Raw genomic sequence first — 18,648 nt, 5'->3', positions numbered from 1 at the left:
GTGGAACAGATTGTTTAGCATAAGTAGTTAGCACATATTGTAAAGTATCAGAGGGGTAGCCGTGTTAGTCTGGATCTGTAAAAAGCGACAGAGTCCTGTGGCATCTTATAGACTAACAGACGTATTGGAGCATAAGCTCCCGTGTAGATTGGTCCAGGCTGAGGTTCATGGTGGGATGGAAGCTATTGAAATCGTGGTGGAATTCTTCCAGAGTCTCCTTCCCATGGGTCCAGATGATGAAGATGTCATCAATGTAGCGTAGGTAGAGAAGGGGCATAAGTGGACGAGAGCTGAGGAAGCGTTGTTCCAGGTCAGCCATAAAAATGTTGGCATATTGTGGTGCCATGTGGGTGCCCATAGTGGTGCCACTGGTCTGGAGGTATATATTGTCACCAAATTTGAAATAATTGTGCGTGAGGATAAAGTCACAGAGCTCAGCAACCAGGTGTGCTGTGGCATCATCAGGGATACTGTTCCTGACAGCTTGTATTCCATCTGTATGTGGGATGTTTGTGTAGAGAGCCTCCACATCCATGGTGGCTAGAAGGGTGTTTTCTGGAAGATCACCAATGCATTGTAGTTTTCATTCACCTGCACCTCCACCAATGTAATATATGCCATCATGTGCCAGCAATGCCCCTCTGCTATGTACATGGGCCAAACTGGACAGTCCCTACGTAAAAGGATAAATGGACACAAGTCAGATATTAGGAATGGCAATATACAAAAACCTGTAGGAGAACACTTCAATCTCCTTGGACACACAATAGCAGATTTAAAGGTAGCCATCCTGCAGCAAAAAAACTTTAGTACCAGACTTCAAAGAGAAACTGCTGAGCTTCAGTTCATTTGCAAATTTGACACCATCAGCTCAGGATTAAACAAAGACTGTGAATGGCTAGCCAACTACAAAAGCAGTTTCTCCTCCTTTGGTGTTCACACTTCAACTGCTAGAAGAGGGCCTCATCCTCCATGTTTGAACTAACCTCGTTATCTATAGACTGATTCTTGCCTGCATATTTATACCTGCCTCTGGAAATTTCCACTACATGCATCTGACAAAGTGGGTATTCACCCACGAAAGCTTATGCTCCAATACATCTGTTAGTCTATAAGGTGCCACAGGACTCTTTGTCACTTTTCACATATTGTAAGGGACCATTCAAGGTAGAGTGACCCATTAACACTCCTCCCATCATAGGAGAAAAAGAGGGAGGGGCTAATGGGGTACAGATTAAGCCATAAATTCAGTGTCTCTGTTCAGTCTATATTGCAGAGTAATGAATTCAAGCTCCCAGACTCTTCTTTTGAAAGTATTGTGCAGGTTTTCTTTGAAGATGAGGACTGTTAAGTCAGATATGGAGTGATCAGTTTGTGAAAAGAGTCTTGAAGTACATAAATTATGAAGCGGAGTGTGATAAATTGTTCTCCTTAACCACTGAGAACAGGACAAGAAGTAATAGGTTTAAATTGCAGCAAGGGAGTTTTAGGTTAGACATTAGGAAAAACTTCCTAACTGTAAGAGTAGTTAAGTACTGGAACAAATTATCTAGGGAGGTTGTAAACTCTCCATCATTGGAGGTTTTTAAAACCAGATTAGATAAACACACCTGTCAGGATGGTCTAGATAATACTTAGTCCTGCCTCAGTGCAGGGGACTGGACTAGATGACCTATTGAGGTCCTTTCCAGTCCAACATTTCTATGATTATAGGCTACTGTTTCATCTCTGGAGCCAATCCTTAGAGTTTCAAATGAAAATGAATTTAGTAATAGAAACAGCACATACTTAAACATGTTTATCATAAAACCACCACACAATCTATCATGGTTCTCTGCTAAGGAATCATTTAAGACTAGAATATCAGAAAAGATAATTACGGTGCACTGGCACAGGTCTATTAGAGCCATGAGGCCTGATTCTCCAAAGCCTTGCTCTTTGTGTATTCACATGCACCTGTGCAAAGTGGGTGTAAAATGCTGCCTTTTTGATAGTTGTGTACTCACGTGCACATGTACAACATGTAGCGGGATGGAAAATTGGGCCCCTTGACTTAAGTAAAAAGCCAAATTGAACATGTTTGCAGCCTCTGTACAGAAATAAAGGTTTATGGTTGAGTTCATAGATACCATTGTAAAAGCCAGAAATTGCTCAGTTTCTCAAAATTGGTCTTAAAAATATATAAAGGGTCCATCTTGCTCTTATTGACTTCAGGAGCAGCCCAGAGCATAAAATGATTAATTGTAGAACCTTACTCTTCCAAATTAAAAAAAAAAAAATCTTAATAGAGCTTTTCTTTGCTTTTGGATAACAAGTGTTTTGTGGATGAAAACAACCAGGACTAAGAGGTAGGATGAATACTCTAAAATTCTGGAATTGTATGTTATTTGGTTAAAGTTAAAAATCTTTTCAGATATCTTACTATTGGTTTTTATTTTTTTCCCTTTTTTCTAAACAATATATTCTGGTATAACCTTTCCTAGTTATGTGATACCATCTTTATGATAAATTAAAATGAGTCTCTCACTAGCCTAATAAAAAGCGTTGTTCTTTGCCTAATTGAGTTTTCAGCTAATGTTTCAAACCCCAATTATTACTGCTCTTGTCAGCTTATTGGCTCCTCTTATTGAAAAAGATTATGTTTCTCACAAGCAAGTCTATACCCCTCCACAGCTGTTGCCATCTCTACTGTGTAGTATAGAAGTACAGTCTGAGAATGAGGGGACAAAAGTGGCTAAGTATGAGTAAGACAAAGTCGCCTAGGAAAGAGACACTCCAGAGGATGAGAATAACAACAATGGCTTCACAGAAGTGAAAAATGCCAGTAACAGTGTTACTCCTAATGAAGTTCTGCACAGATTTGAAGATGGATGAATCTTTGTCATTAAATAAAAGGCAACTTCATCCAAACAGTGTAACAGAGAAGCGGCTTAGTGATTTTATTTGTAGAATGAAATGATAAAGAGTTAATTGCTGTAGTTGGGGCTGTCTTTCCATCATTGTGCTACTTTTGCTCTGAAAGCAATCTGTTTTTGAGGGGGACTGACAGAAGTATTTTTAATTGTGTGGCTTTCTAATTATGAGTTCTACAAGGTGGTTTATGTGCTTCTTAGACACTTCACGCTGTAGTAATCCAAATCTTAGAATTCTGAAATTTGAAACCTGCAGGCAGAGGTTCTGCAGAAGTGGTTTCTTGTTTCAGCAGATCACTTCAACTCTATTGCAATAGTAATATTATATAGGCTGATTGCTGGAGATTGAAAGTAAGTATTAGTAATGTTGCAGTATACCGGTTTCTTTATGAAAAGCAATTAAGAGCTAGAATGGATTCAAATTCCTTGGATTTGTAATGTGCTTTAAATTGTAACAAACTTAGATTTTTAAAAGGAAGAGTATCAAAGAAGAAGGTTTAACTTCTTACATTTGGTGATCTGAACACTTTTTTTTTTTTTTTTTAAATGAGGAAAAACATAGTATGGAACATGGATGAAAGGTGTAGTGTGCAAGTATTGAGCTATTTCCAAGCGGTTTAACATGTTAAAAGCTTCCTTAACAGACTGGAATAGCGTGGAATGCTATTTAATGGAAGTGTCTGTAACAGTAAGCTATGGTATCTCTCATTGTGATGTTAACTTTGATAAACTGAAAATCTGTTGGATGTGTTTAATATGGTATGAGCTGGGACTGTCGTAAATCTTTGGCAAATTAAAGCATTCAATAATTGATGGATGCAAAAGAAAAAAGTAGAATGCAAAGGAATGATGCAATATTGGCTGGCAAAGTGCAGAAAAACAATTGTATTCTGTCTTCAAAGCCACAGGGTCTGATCTGTATGTATATCAGACAGATACAGGAAGTCTTTGCATCTTAAAAGTAGTAGTTTTTTTCAGCATCAATGATTGTTCCTTTAATTTCCACAGTAGCGGTTGTTGCCAGTGGGGGAACTAGTATTCCTTCTCAAATTCTACCCTATGGTAACCTCATAATTAGAAGCTTTGAAGTCCTAAAATCAGACTGACATTTGTTTAACTGGTATGCTGTATCCCCACAGGAAGAGCAGGCTGCTAAACTGAAAGCTGAGAAGATCAGGGTTGCTTTGGAAAAGATTAAAGAGGCACAAGTGAAAAAGGTAAGCTATATTTATATTATTTTACATGATGCCTAGGTAATCCTTGTTGAATCAGAAAATATGGGTTCAATTCTGCTCTTCTCTGTTTAATTACCCTTAAACTATTTTAATAAAAAAAAAGACTTCTTTTTACGTTCAGTTTTCTTTTGAGGGACATTGCTCTCTGATCTGTAGTTACGTTATTCAAATTTTAAATAACTATTCTATTCCTTTTCTCATCCAGTCAGGGCTTAATCAAGAACTTACACTATATGATGTGGCATCATGTTTTTCTAAGTATCTTATTCTACACCAGATACAGATTTAAAAGACTTTGGCAATGTGCATTCACATCTGAAACAGAGATCCAGCCTTATTCAATTGTCTTTGCCTGTTCAGTAGCCTCGCATTTCAAACTGTCTTGTCCTCTTTATAGAGACTCATTCAATATCAGGCTCTCCAACTTCCAGTTTGCAAGATACAAACCCTCCTTTAGTTAATAATAATAATAATAATAATAATAGGCAGAAGAGTAGTGATTGGAAAACACAGACAGTATTTGATGTATGCAGGGCCGGCTCTAGATTTTTTTGCCGCCCCAAGCAAAAAATATTTTTGGCTGCCCCACACCCCAGCCCTGGGCTCTCTTTCCCCCCCCCCCCCCACCTGCACCCCCTGCCACCCCAGCCCTGGGCTCTCCCCCACCAGTGCTGACTCCGCCCATTCCCCCCTCATCCGGCGCTGGCAGGGTCAGGGTAAGCAGTGAGGCTCCTGGACGTGCCTCAGCCCAGGGTCCCTCAAGCCAGGGCTCCCGCCTCCAGGACCGGCCGGGACCCAGGAGGACAGAGTCGGGGGACCGCCCGGCAGGGGGCTGAGGAGCTGGGGCAGGGTAGCCCCAGAGGGAGCGGAGCCCCGGAGAGCGGGACGCAGGCCCCGCACGGCAGCGCCCCGTCCTCTGTGGCCCCGCTGCTGCTTCTGGCTGCTCTGCCGCAGTACCTGGGCAGCTCAGGCCGCTTCGCCCAGCCCCGGCTGCAGCACTGGGGGGCGGCCACCCTGCAGCACCTGCAGGCAGCTCTGAGTGCCCCGCAGGGCAGCCCCTAGCCCGAGTGTCCCTCGCTCGGAGCCTGCCCGGCCCAGCCACAAGGTGCAGGCGCTGCTCTGATGGTGTGAACCACAGTGGCCCCAGGGCACCCCCTGCACATGACGCGCTGCTGCTGCCAGGGCCGGCTCTAGGCTTTTGCCGCCCGAAGCGCCAAAAAAAAAAAAAAAAAAGGCCTGAATGCCGCCCCTGAAAATGTGCCGCCCCAAGTACATGCTTGGTTTGCTGGTGCCTAGAGCTAGCCTTGATGCTATGTCAAATATAGTAAAGATGTTGCCTCCAAATTTAGCGACACTGTCAAGTAATTTAGGGCCAATATTTAGATATGTTTAATAAATAAATCTGTATCTCTTAATATTAACAGGTTGATGTCCAGTGTTTAAATCAGTGAAAAATGTTAATATTTAAACATGCCACATTTAATATTTGCAAATCAAATGCTACAACTTTGTGCTAGAGTGTGAGAATTCAGAACAAATTAACAAATTTGCAAGCTGAGTGAGGTGTGAAAAAAGTAATCAATAGCATAAAATGTGGAAACAAGATTCTAACATTCTTTGTTTTACTATATTAGTGTAGGCAACAGATTAGATTGAGGTATAATTTTTATATGGACACTGCACTCTTTTTAAAGTAATAGTGAATCAGCAGGGAATTAGCAGTTAAGTTTTTAAAAACAGTGCTGCTTTCCCCACACACCTTCCAAGTCAGGACCAGCTCCAGGGTTTTGGCCTCCCCAAGCAACCATAAAAAAAAAAAAAAAGCCGCGTTCACGATCTGCGGTGGCAATTCGGCGTGAGGTCCTTCGCTCCAAGCGGGAGTGAGGGACCGTCCGCCGAATAGCTGGACCTGCCGCCCCTCTCCGGAGAGGCCGCCCCAAGCACCTGCTTGTCAAGCTGGTGCCTGGAGCCGGCCCTGTTCCAAGTAAAGACAATTTAAAATAGAGAACTTTTTTTTGTTTGTTTGACTGCCCCACCGGTGAAAGACTAATATTTATGCAAAATGTGGCAGAAAGTGGCAGAAGTCTTATGACTTGCAAATTTTTAAATTAAAGCTATATGCCACTTGCATTGCCCATCATAATTGGAAAGACACTTGTGTTGTGTTCCATGTATTTATGTATAATTGTGATTTTTTAATCATACTTAAGACCTGAATTCCTTGTATGGATCTCATACTATATATTTTAAGTGTGTTGGGTTTTTTAACTAAATAGGGATGCTAAAATACTATGGACATACTGTACTCTGGAGATGAGTTTTCAAATATTCATGTACTTCGACCAGTAATATGATTCACTTCATGCAGGTTTAAACTAGAGCAAATGGTGAATTCTCTGTAACTTGAAGTCTTTAAATCATGATTTGAGGACCTCACTAACTCATCCAGAGGTTATGGGTCTATTACAGGAGGGGTGGGCAAGGTTCTGTGGCCTGCAATGTGCAAGAGGTCAGACTTGATGGTCATAATGGTCCCCTCTGACCTTAAACTCTATGAGTTTATATGCTTTTTAGTTGGTTTTGACAAAGTTAGTTAGGAAAATCTAGATGCTAAAAAAATGAAAAATACAAATTTATGAGCAATAGCAACAATACACAAAACTCTCCTTTTATATCATTTTCAATTAATAACAACACGTTAGCCTTGCATTCTTGTATTTTTTCATAAGAATGAAAACAGTAATTAATAAAAATTAATCGTCCGGTAGATCAATGGAAATAAATTATCATTGTATCAATTTTTAAAAGAGCAATGCGTAAAATTTCATGTGAATTTATACAAGGCATTTGTGCTTGCATCTAGTTGCTTGAGACAAGCTTGTGTGAAGACAAGTTTCTTTTTTTGGCAATATGTTGGGGGTTTTTTTTTAATGCATAACTAAAATAAAACTACATATTGTAGATTTTTTTCCTTTTACAAAAGGAAAATGACCTTTTGATAAGTGGGTTTTGAAATGAACATCTAGCTATTAAATATGGCTCTTTGCATCTTTAAGGGAGAAGGAATTGATTTTGATATAAACTCTATATGAGCTAAACTTTATTTTTGTAATCTAGGTTCAATAAGAAATATGTTTGGGAAATTAATCCGTTATTTTTCTTCCCCTTCTGGTCACAGCTGGTAATCAGAGTTCACATGTCTGATGATAGCTCCAAAACTATGATGGTGGATGAGAGACAGACAGTAAGACAAGTACTGGACAATCTCATGGACAAATCCCACTGTGGCTACAGTTTAGACTGGTCACTGGTAGAAACCATATCTGAATTACAAATGGGTAAGTAAACATGTTAATAATTTTGATTCCTACTTTTTATCTTAGTATTATCAGTTCACTTAGCATTTGTCCATATGGACTTCATACTAATTTAAATATTATTGATCCATAAAACTGTTAGTGTCATCAACCTCTGTTGGAATAAATTTTCATCATTTTGATTGTCGGTTATGTTTAGAGTTCTGCAACCATTTCTGACTTTAATACCTTGTACCTGTATTCACTTAAAATCTGTCTCTTTATAGTTAAATGAACTTGTTTTATTTTTAATTAAAACTAATCCAGTGTTGTGTTTGAACTGAATTGTTTGGTAACTCCAATTAAAGTAGCAAACCGTTGTACATTGACCCCTTACTAGGACAACAGGCCTCTAATAGCTGAACTGTCTAGGAGAAGGTTGGACAGTGCAGAACACATGTTTGGGGGGGGGGGAATTTGGACGTGTGTTGGGGTCACCCTGAAGGTAGTAACCAAGGCTGCTGGAAGCCAGTGTGTGGCCGGTATGTTGCTGACAGGCTGATGGAGTCAGAGTTGCTGGATCAGGGGTGCAGATCTATCAGGACACTTGGGGTGATCTGCATGCATCAGCCCGGATGGGGAGCTACAAGAGCAAGGCATTGTGAGGCACCCAAGGTTGCATGGCAGGTGGTGACAAAACCCCTCTGGAGGAAATTCACAAGACATCTCACACGTTCCTGGCTATTTTGCAGAATGTGGGATCTAGTCGAGTGGCGCTCCTCATTAATGAGGCCATCCTAGAGCCTGCCAAAGTCACGTGTCATACTCCAGCAACATGCGCACCTACTCTTAAGAGGGCAGAAAAGAAGTCGTGTGTCCCAGCCAAGGGGACAGAGTTTTTGTTCTCTCATCCTGCCCCAAACTCTTTGGTGGTTCAAGTGGCCACTGAAAGGAAAAGGAAACACCACACAAAGCCCACTCCTTCAGATAAAGAGGCCAAATGTGTGGACTTACTCATAACAAATATTTTCATCCACCAGTCTGCAATTACCTGGCTTTGTTGTCAAAGTGTGATTGTATCAATGCCTCTAAAATTTTGGAATTCAGAGACAAGCTCCCTCAGTAGGATAGCAGTCAATTTCAAGTGCTTATCGAGGAGGGTAGATTGGTGGCTAGAACATCCCTACAGGCTGTAGTTGATGCAGCTATGCAGCCTCAGGGTAATGGCAACTATCGTGATGTGTCAGGAATCCTGACTTGCCTCAGTGAAGTTCAATCCAATGTGAAGGACTTGCCCTTTGACGGAAATAACTTACTTAGCTAAAAGACTGAGCCCTGGTCTACACTACGAGTTTAGGTCGAATTTAGCAGCGTTAGATGGATTTAACCCTGCACCAGTCCACATGACGAAGCCATTTTTGTCGACTTAAAGGGCTCTTAAAATCGATTTCTGTACTCCTCCCCAACGAGGGGATTAGCGCTGAAATAGACATCACCGGGTCAAATTTGGGGTAGTGTGGACGCAATTCGACGGTATTGGCCTCCAGGAGCTATCCCAAAGTGCTCCATTGTGACCGCTCTGGACAGCACTTGGAACTCAGATACACTAGCCAGGTACACAGGAAAAGCCCCGGGAACTTTTGAATTTCATTTCCTGTTTGGCCAGCGTGGCGAACTCAGCAGCACAGGTGACCATGCAGTCCCCCCAGAATGTTTCTACGCTCCCTCTATCACAGGCCTGCACAACTCGTAAAGCGGCGAGGGCCATATTACTCCAAAGAAAACAGCTGAGGGCCGAAACCTCCCGGCCCCGCGGAAACACCCCCCCCCCCCAGCCCCGCCCAGCCCCGCGGAAACAAACCCTCCTTCCCCAGCACCGCACCGCCGAAACAGCTAAGGTTTGCGGGGGAGGGTGTGTGATACTTTATTAAGAATTTTTCAATTAAATCAAACAATTTTTTAAATTCTTTTAAATTTTTTTATTAATCATGGAAAAATTAAAAACATCTGTTCCGTTGAAAGAAAACATTTGTACTTTTCATAATTACCTTGCAAATTTAATGAGAAATATTACATCTCTTCTCGGCAACAAGCTTGTCGCATTTGGGGGTCATATTTGAAGTGGATATTTTCATAATGTCTTCCAAATGGTCGTCAGTCAGAGAAGAACGTTGCTTGTTTTTATTCATGTTCATGATGGAAAATGTTTGTTCACATATGTAAGTGCGTCCAAAAATGCTGAATGTTTTCAGTGCAACTTCATTGTCCAGACTTTTGTAGAAGTCCCGCAAGCTGCTTTCTCTGTGCTTATTTCGGTAAACTGCTGAACACTGAAGTTCAATAACCTCCAACTGCAAATCTAGTGGCACTTCCTCTGGATCCACAGAAAAGGGATCTTCAATCAGCTTCAACTGGACGTCTTCTTCTTTAGACAAAGTAAGTCTTCTGTCAAATTCTTCAATCAAAAGAATGATGTGCTTTGCGTATTTTTCTCCCAACTCGGCGTGTTTGTGCTGAGGGATACGCTGTGCACAAGTGGGAAAGTGACACATTTCACCTTTTGACAGCTGACTTCTGAAAAGTTTCAATTTCATTTTGAAAGCTTTCACTGCTGCACACATTTGAAATATAAGTTGATTTTTTCCCTGAAGTTGAATGTTGAGATCATTCAGGTGTGCTCTAATATCACAAAAGAAAAAGAGATCTTGATTCCAGGACTCATTTTCAAGCTCTGGGAATTTTATTGGCCCATTTTCTAGGAATTTTGCTACCTCCTCTTTCAAAGCAACAAAACGCTGGAGCACTCTTCCTCGACTCAACCATCTCACTTCTGTATGGTAGATTAAGTCATTGCACTCGGTGTCTACCCCTTCAAGAAAGGCTCGAAATGTCCTATGTTTTAGTCCTCTAGAACGGATGTAGTTTACAATGGAAACTACCACTGACATTACATGCTCAAATTTTAAGACTTTGCTACACAAAACCTGCTGATGCATAATGAAGTGATGTTTGGTTATTTCTCTCCCGATAAATTCTTCAAGAAGAGTAACTGCTCCAACATTTTTTTGGCACATAGCTGGAGCACCATCAGTACAAATGGCCACCAAGTTTGTGAAATCTAATCCCGACTTATCATTCGTGCACTTTATCACTTCACTGGAAATTTCTATTCCGGTTGTGTGACCCGTCATGGAGCACATGCCAGCAAGTTCTTCAGTAAGTTTTTATCAATACCTCTAATAAAAATAAGAAGTTGGGCGGTGTCTTTTAAATCGGTGCTTTCATCCATAGCTAGGGAGTAAAAGCAAAATTCACTGACTCTCTGCTTTAACTGATCACTTAAATTGGTAGAAATGTCAGCTATTCTTCTCCGTACAGTCATGTGTGATAGACTGACATTCTCAAATATTCCCCTCTTTTCTGGACATAACTCAGATACAGCAATCAACATACACTTTTTTAATAACTCGCCTTCTGTCAAGCATTTCCCAGCAGCAGCAATTTCCTTAGAAATTTTAAAGCTTACTTTAGTAACTGTATCGTTCTCAGTGCTCACTTTCTTGAAAATTTGCTGTTCTCTACTAAGGTTTTTCGCTAAACTGGCTGCTTTAATTATTTTTTCATTTGGGCTCAATTTGGCGAGATTGGGATGCTTAGTTTCAAAGTGCCACCGAAGGTTGTATTCTTTCGGAACGGCTAACGTTTCGCGACACACGAGGCACAGTATTTTGTCTTTGGAAATAGTATATAAGTATTTATTCGTCCATTCAGTGTTGAAAACTCTGTGCTCTGATTCTATTTTTCTCTTTTTCTTTTCACTCATGGTATCCATTATGAAGCTCAAGATTTTGTTGAATAAATTCACACACAAGGGAAACACTCACAGTCACACACAAAGAGAAGAGATATCTCACGGCGCATGGCACACTATCAAGGCACTGACGGTGTGTGGAAGCCTGTAGGTCCAGGGGTCACTATATTACTGCACACAGCAGTCAATCAATGCAGTTGTAGATAAATCTCTGCATTATGCATTTTTGTATAACTTTTATATGACTTTGTATTGAACCTTGGTACTATGTTATAGCGGGCTCCTAAGATAGTATAATTAAGGTAAAAGAAAAATTTCTTCTGTGCAAATTTTTGAAGCAGAGTTCAAATTTGTGTGCCATGAGGCAAATGCGCCCAAGTGAGTAAAATGCTTATACATTTAAAAAGTTTTAATTTGCAATTTGTGTCAATTTATATGGGTTTTCAGATAGACATCATAAGTAAAAAAAGAAAAACAAAAGTTTGTGTTTTAAATTGAAAATTTTCCTAAAAAATATCAATAAATGATTATCAGCCAAGAATAAGATATGTAATTACAAATGCATTTTAATGTCCTTATTGGTCGAAATGTCAAAGACGGCTAAACTAACCTTACTGTTTTTCCCTGCAATCTTTTTCATTTGCCCATTCAATATAAACTCTGTCCAGATCTATCAGTCCTCAATCCAGCTGGTAACTCTTAATACACATCAGCACCCCACATAGAACCCCCCACTCGCTAGTTTCCCAATACACACAGATTTCTCCTCCCTCCCTCCCAGTGCCCTTCCCCAAAGCCCCACCACCACAACTAAACAATGCCCCACACAGACCCCCAGTGCCCTGACACACACAGATCTCCCTCACTGCCCAGCACCCCCCAACAGGCCCCCACTGCCTAGCACCCCAAAACACACAAACCTCCCCCACTGCCCAGCGCCCTCCACACCCTCACAGCCCAGCACCCCCCGCACATCTCCCAGACACTCACTCCACCACACCCTTCCCCCTTCCCTGGCCGTACTCACCAGCCCTGCTGGGAGGTCTCTGGCTCCTAGGGTGAGAGCGGCAAGGGGAGTCTCCAGTGGTGAGCGGGAGCCGGTTCGCGGGAACCAGTTGTTAAATTTAGAAGCCCTTTTAGAACCAGTTGTCCTGCGCGGGACAACCGGTTCTAAAAGGGCTTCTAAATTTAACAACTGGTAAGTTGAAGTGACCAGGACCGTAGCTGGGGGGAAGCAGAGGGAGCGGCTGCTCCCCCTGAGCACATTATCCAAAAGTGGCGCCTTAGGAGCCGACCCCATGGGTGCTCCAGCTCTCCGCCCCGCTCCCCAGCTCACCTCCGCTCCGCCTCTGCCTCTGAACACTCTGCCCCGCTTCTCCCCATCCCCCCCCCCCGCTTCCCGCGAATCAGCTGTTCGCGCGGGAAGCCTGGGAGGGCAGAGAAGCAAGCGGTGGCTTCGCGCTCAAGCCCAGGGAGCCGGAGCAGAGGTGAGCTGGGGTGGGGGGAGCCGCCCGCGCCACAGCAGGTAACCCGGGGGGAGGGGTGCGGAGGGGAACCGCTCCCCGCCCCAGCTCACCTCTGCTCCGCCTCCCTGGGCCTGAGCGCGAAGCCGCCGCTTGCTTCTCAGCCCTCCCAGGCTTCCTGCGTGAACAGCTGATTCGCGGGAAGCAGGGGGGCTGCAAGCTCAGCCTGACCCGGTGCTCCAGGCACTGCACGGTGGCGGCGTGGCCCGGCTCCAGCCGAGCGGCGTGGCTGTAGCGCCGCCAGCCACCTCCAGGCAGCGCGGTAAGGGAGCAGGGAGGGGGTGTTGGATAGAGGGCAGGGGAGTTCAGGGGGTGGGGTGGGGGGGTGGATAGGGGTTGGGGCAGTCAGATGGCAGGGAACAGGGGGATTGAATGGGGGCAAGGGTCCCAGGGGGCAGTCAGGAAGGAGCAGGGGTTGGATGGGGCGGTGGGGGGCAGTCAGGGGCAGGGGTTCCAAGGGTGGTCAGGGGACAGGGAGAAGGGGTGGTTGGATAGGGAATCAGGAGAGGAGTTGGATGGGGCGGCGGAGGGCAGTCAGGGGACAGGGAAGGGGGTGGATGGGGGCATCAAGGAACGCGGGGGGGTGGATGGGGCAGGAGTCCCGGGGGGGGAGGCAAAAAGCGCTCAGGACGGGGGCGGTGGCTGAGCCCCGTGTCCCTGCTGGGGGGGGGGGCGAGGGCTCCGTGCCCGTGTCCCGCTTGGGGCAGTGGGGAGGGGCAGCGGCGCGCGAGGGCTCCCTGTCCTGCTTGAGGCCTGGGGGGTGCGGCGCCGCGCGCGGGCTCCGTGTCCCACTTGGGGGGGGGGGCGGCAGCGCGCGAGGGCTCCCTGCCCGTGTCCCGCTTGGGGCGGGGGGGGGGGGGCGGCAGCGCGCGAGGGCTCCCTGCCCGTGTCCCGCTTGGGGCAGGGGGGCCGGTTTCGCGCGCCGCGGCCGCTCGGGATCTCCCCCCCCCTCCCAGGTTTGAGAGCCTGGGAAGGAGGGGGAGAAGCGGCGCCTGCGCCGCGGCCACTCGGAGTCTCCCCCTCCCTCCCAGGCTCTCAAACCTGGGAGGGAGGGGGAGCAGCGGCGCGCGAATCAGCTGTTTCGCGCGCGGCCGCTCGGGATCTCCCCCTCCCTCCCAGGTTTGAGAGCCTGGAAGGGAGGGGGAGACCCCGAGCGGCCGCGGCGCGCGAAACAGCTGATTCGCGCGCCGCTGCTCCCCCTCCCTCCCAGGCTTGAGAGTGAGCCCCCGCGGGCCGCACAGTGAGCCCCCGCGGGCCGCATGCGGCCCGCGGGCCGTATGTTGTGCAGGCCTGCTCTATCATCTCCGTCCCTGAGGTTATCACAGATTAGAAGGCGAAAAAAACGCACTCGCGATGACATGTTTTCCGAGCTCATGCAGTCCTCCCGCACTGATAGGGCACAGCGTAATGAATGGAGGGGCATTCAGTGGCAGAGGCCAGGAAAGAATTGCTGTTTGCTTAACGGCAAAAGTATCATGCCTCGCTAGCGATCCTGCCCGAGCCAGGTGGCTGTGTCACATGCACTCCGCGTTGTGTCAGCCTTGGGCGGGGGCATGACCGCTTTGTGAGCAGGAAGGCCATAGATAGACATTGCATTAGGTAGCTTCTGTACAGGGCCGGCTCCAGGCACCAGTGCAGCAAGCAGGTGCTTGGGGCGGCCAACGGAAAGGGGTGGCACGTCCGGGAATTCGGCGGCGGTTTCCTCGGTCCCTCTCGGAGGGAAGGACCTGGTGCCGAAGTGCCGCCGATCACGGCTTTTTTTTTTCTTTCTTTCCTCCCCGCCCTCCCCCCACCACCACCACCACCACTTGGGACAGCAAAAATGCTGGAGCTGGCCCTGCTTCTGTAGCTAGAGAAAACATTCCTGTGCATTCGGCTAAGTCTGTGGCAAAAAAAGAGAAGCCCCATAGTGTAGGGGTTATCACGTTCACCTAACACGCAAAAGCCCCGTAGTGTAGGGGTTATCACCTTCACCTAACACGCGAAAGCCCCGTAGTGTAGGGGTTATCACGTTCACCTAACACGCGAATCATCCCCGGTTCGAAACCAGGCAGAAACAGGTCACTGTTCCTTTTTCTGACTCCCCTCCTGCATTTTTAGTCTTAGAACAGACCGTGTTCAGGCTGTGAAATTTTACTTTGAATTATATTAATTATGAGTTAAATAATATGGAAGCTCTCTAAGTTATAGTCCCAGGTTCCTTACCCTTTCAGCTGCTCTGATAAATTAACATTTTTGTTAGGGGCGGGGGGAAATTTTCATGAAGCCTTTTATAGGGACTAAATGCTATCTAGGACTCTGAAATAATCTTAACATGGCCCATAGAGTGCAATCCTTCGTTCTGGATTTGTCATTCCACAAGTTGAACTGTTCCTTACTACTGTCCAGGCTTCATGAGCAAGGGGCAAGCTGGGGTAGGTGCGACCGCGCGGTGCTGCCGGCTGGGAGAGCAGCCTGAGGCAGAAGCCTCCAGCTTGCACTGCCGGTCTGGGGCTCCGTCTGCTGGCCCCGCTCAGCCCACTGCCTGCCTGGGGTTCCGATCATCCAGGCAGGCAGCGGGCTGAGCGGGTCCGGTGGACAGGACCCCAGAAAAAAGGCGTGAAACAATTGTCTGCCGTTGCTTTCATGGAAGGAGGGAGGGAGGGGGGCCTGACGACATGTACCCAAAACCACCCGCGACAAAGTTTTTGCCCCATCAGGCATTGGGAGCTTAACCCAGAATTCCAATGGGCAGCGGAGACTGCGGGAACTGTGGGATAGCTACCCACAGTGCACCGCCCTGTAAGTCAATGCTATAGTGAGTAAGTCATGCGGTAGTGAGGATGCACTCCGCCGACTTAATGCGCTTAGGGTGGACATATGCAATAGACTGTATAAAATCAAATTCTAAAAAATCGACTTCTATAAAATCAACCTAATTTCGTAGTGTAGACATACCCTGAGTCGTCATGTTCATTGAAAGGCTCAAGGGCAACCCTCTGCTCCCTCGGTATATATACACCAGCACTGAAGATGAAGTATCATAAGCAGTTTAGACCAGTACCACAGCCCTTCTACCATCAAAGGTATATGAACCACAGCAGAAGCGGAAGAGGATTAAACACAATGCTTCTCTTTCCTCCTTCTTGCAACCACAACTGCTGTCAAGAGTACTTTTGATGGGACCTCCGAGGGTTGTAAACCAACTGAGATGCCATCTCTTTCGGCCCCCAACATGCAGTTTTGGTGGCGGCCTAGCCCAGTTTTCCCGTACCTGGTGGGTAACAGACAAATATCATCAACACCATCTGTTCAGGCTATATTGTAGAGTTCCTCTTCCCCTCCAAAACCACCTTACCCATCCCTTTTTAGGGACCACTCTCACGAGAGGATACTCATTCACGAGGAAAGCTTAGGAGGGATTTTATTCCAAATATTTCCTCATCCCAAAGAAAAGGGAGGATAGAGACCTCCGGCAAATCAATGTCTTTATCCACAGATTTAGATTCAGGATAGTCACCTTGGCATCGATAATCCCATTCCCAGAGATGACAGGTTCACAGTTCTTGACATGAAGGGTGACTATTTTCATATAGATGTCCACCCCTCTCACAGGAGATTTCTGCAGTTTACTATAGGTCCAAACCGTTATCAAGACAGGGCGCTCCCCTTAAGAATAGCAACATTTACGAAGGTACTTTCATTTGTGGCAGCAAGCTTCTATTGCCACGGCTCGACAGTCTTTCCTTACCTAGATGACTGTTGACAGGGAGATCTCGTTAGGTGGTACCTCATCATCTCTAGCATCACTGGGAATCTATGTGAATGCAGAAAAGTCCATTTTAGTTCCCTCACAGACCATAGAATTTATCGGAGTGACTCTGGATTCTGAACCAGAGCTTATCTCCCTCCGTATAGATTCCAATCCATGAACAATTTAATCAGTCATCTCAGAAAGAGCCTGCAGATGTTGGTTTGTTCAAACCTTATCCTCCTTGGTCAAATGGGATCCTGTACCTACATGACACCTTTTGTGAGACTTCGGCTTTGCTGTCTACAAGCCTGGCTTCAGACGGTATATGTGCCAAGCAGACACAATATGGACAAGTTAATCCTGCTCCCTGCCTCCCTCCCTTCCTCTCTCCCACCCCCCACTTCAGAGTGTGGGACTCTCTAGCTTGGTGTCTGAGCAGGAACGTGGGGGGAGAGAGAGTTCCCTTCACTCTGTGCCCACCTGAGAAGATAGGTGCCTCCCTGTTAGGATGAGAGACCCATCTGGACAACCACACAACACAAGAAACATGGACTCCTTGTGAATCCAGGAACACACAAGCACATAAACCTCCTGAACCTGAGAGCTCTCCAAGTAGCATGCAAAGAATTCTTTCTGATCATACAATTCTTGCATATTTAGGTAATGTCAGACAACATAAGTGTTCTATGTCAGCAAGCAAGGGGGAGCAAATTCTTATTCCCTTTGCTTGGAGGCGAAACTGTAAAACTTGTGTATTCACCACCATATTATTCTAACAGCAGTACACCTCCCAGGGGTACATAATAAACTAGCATACAGCTTCAGCAGACCATTCTCGATCAACTGTGATTGGGAGCTATAAGATTCCATGGTGAAGAGCATATTCAGACAACAGGGATCCCTATCTTGGGGCCTGTTTGCATTTCCTGTTTCATTGGAACACACTATATACTGCTCCCAAGGGCTGCACAGTTAGGACTCCAGGGGAGATGCCCCTTTAATACTGTGGGCAGGACACTTAAGGTACATATTCCCCTCCCCCAAAGTCCACTTTTATCTTGATTTCTCAAGAAGATTCAGCAGAATGGGGCAGTGATCATCCTCATTGTTCGTAGGTGGCCCAGACAGTTTTGGTTCCATAGTCTTTTCTAGCAGTCAGCCCACCCACCCATCAGTATTTAGTCTTTCACAGACCTTTTGACACAAGACAAGGGCAAGATCAGCCCTCCCAGTCTGGACTCCCTCCACCCCACGGCCTTGTATTTGGATGGCTATTGAATCTAGAGCAGACATTTTCAGTATTCGAGGAAGCCATCCTTAACAATAGCAGAAGGGAATCCATCAGAAAGTGTTACTTCACTAAGTGGAAGAGATTTTCTGTTTGGGCTCAGCATCACCAGATGTTCCCAGAAGAATTAACATTCCCACAATTTTTTGAGACTATCTGCTCCCCTTGAAAACCTCAGGTCTTTCACTTAGCTCCCAACAAAGTACACTTGGCAGCGGTTAGTACCCTCCAATGACTGCCACTCCATTTTCACCTAGGGTGACCAGACAGCAAGTGTGAAAAATCTGGACAGGGGATGGGGGGGTAAATAGACGCCCATATAAGACAAAGCCCCAAATATCGGGACTGTCCCTATAAAATCGGGACATCTGGTCACCCTATTTTCACCCATCTAGTGATGGTTTTTTTCTGTAAAGGGTCTAGTCAGAGCCTTCCCCACAATAACTAAATCTGCTCCAATGTGGGCCCTTAACTTGGTCTTCTCGACATTAACAGAGTCACCATTTGAACCACTAACAACATGCTTGCTGTGCCATTTATCTATGAAGGTCAACTTTCTAGTGGCTATCGCTTTGGCTAGAACAGCAGAAGAACTAGGGGCCCTTATGGCTGATCCACCATAGACAATATTCCATAAGGATAAGGTTTCCCTGAGACTACACCCAAAATTCATCCCCAGTGTAATCTCAGGCTTTCATCTAAATCAGACAATACATTTACCTGTTTTTTTTTTCCCCTGAAGCCACATGCCACCAACAACTGGACAGGAGATTCCATTCCCTGGATGTATGCTGTGCCTTGGCTTCTACCTACAGAGAAGAAAATCAATTACAAAATTTCCTGGACTCTG

General features: G+C 45.6%; 1 protein-coding gene across 2 annotated transcripts in view; it reads left to right on the top strand.

The window, feature by feature from the left end:
- Positions 1-18,648, top strand: part of RAPH1 (Ras association (RalGDS/AF-6) and pleckstrin homology domains 1) — an 89,033-nt gene that overhangs the window by 47,333 nt on the left and 23,052 nt on the right. For both annotated transcript variants that reach the window (XM_065413713.1, XM_065413712.1), the window contains 2 exons: positions 4,052-4,129; positions 7,326-7,485. In XM_065413713.1, coding sequence (XP_065269785.1) covers positions 4,052-4,129; positions 7,326-7,485 — 238 coding nt within the window. The remainder of the gene's footprint in view (positions 1-4,051; positions 4,130-7,325; positions 7,486-18,648) is intronic.

The sequence above is a fragment of the Emys orbicularis genome, chromosome 11 (genome assembly GCF_028017835.1).
Source record: "Emys orbicularis isolate rEmyOrb1 chromosome 11, rEmyOrb1.hap1, whole genome shotgun sequence".
NCBI lineage: Eukaryota > Metazoa > Chordata > Testudines > Emydidae > Emys > Emys orbicularis.
Note: the sequence above shows the minus strand (reverse complement) of the source record. Positions and strands in the feature narration are given on the sequence as shown.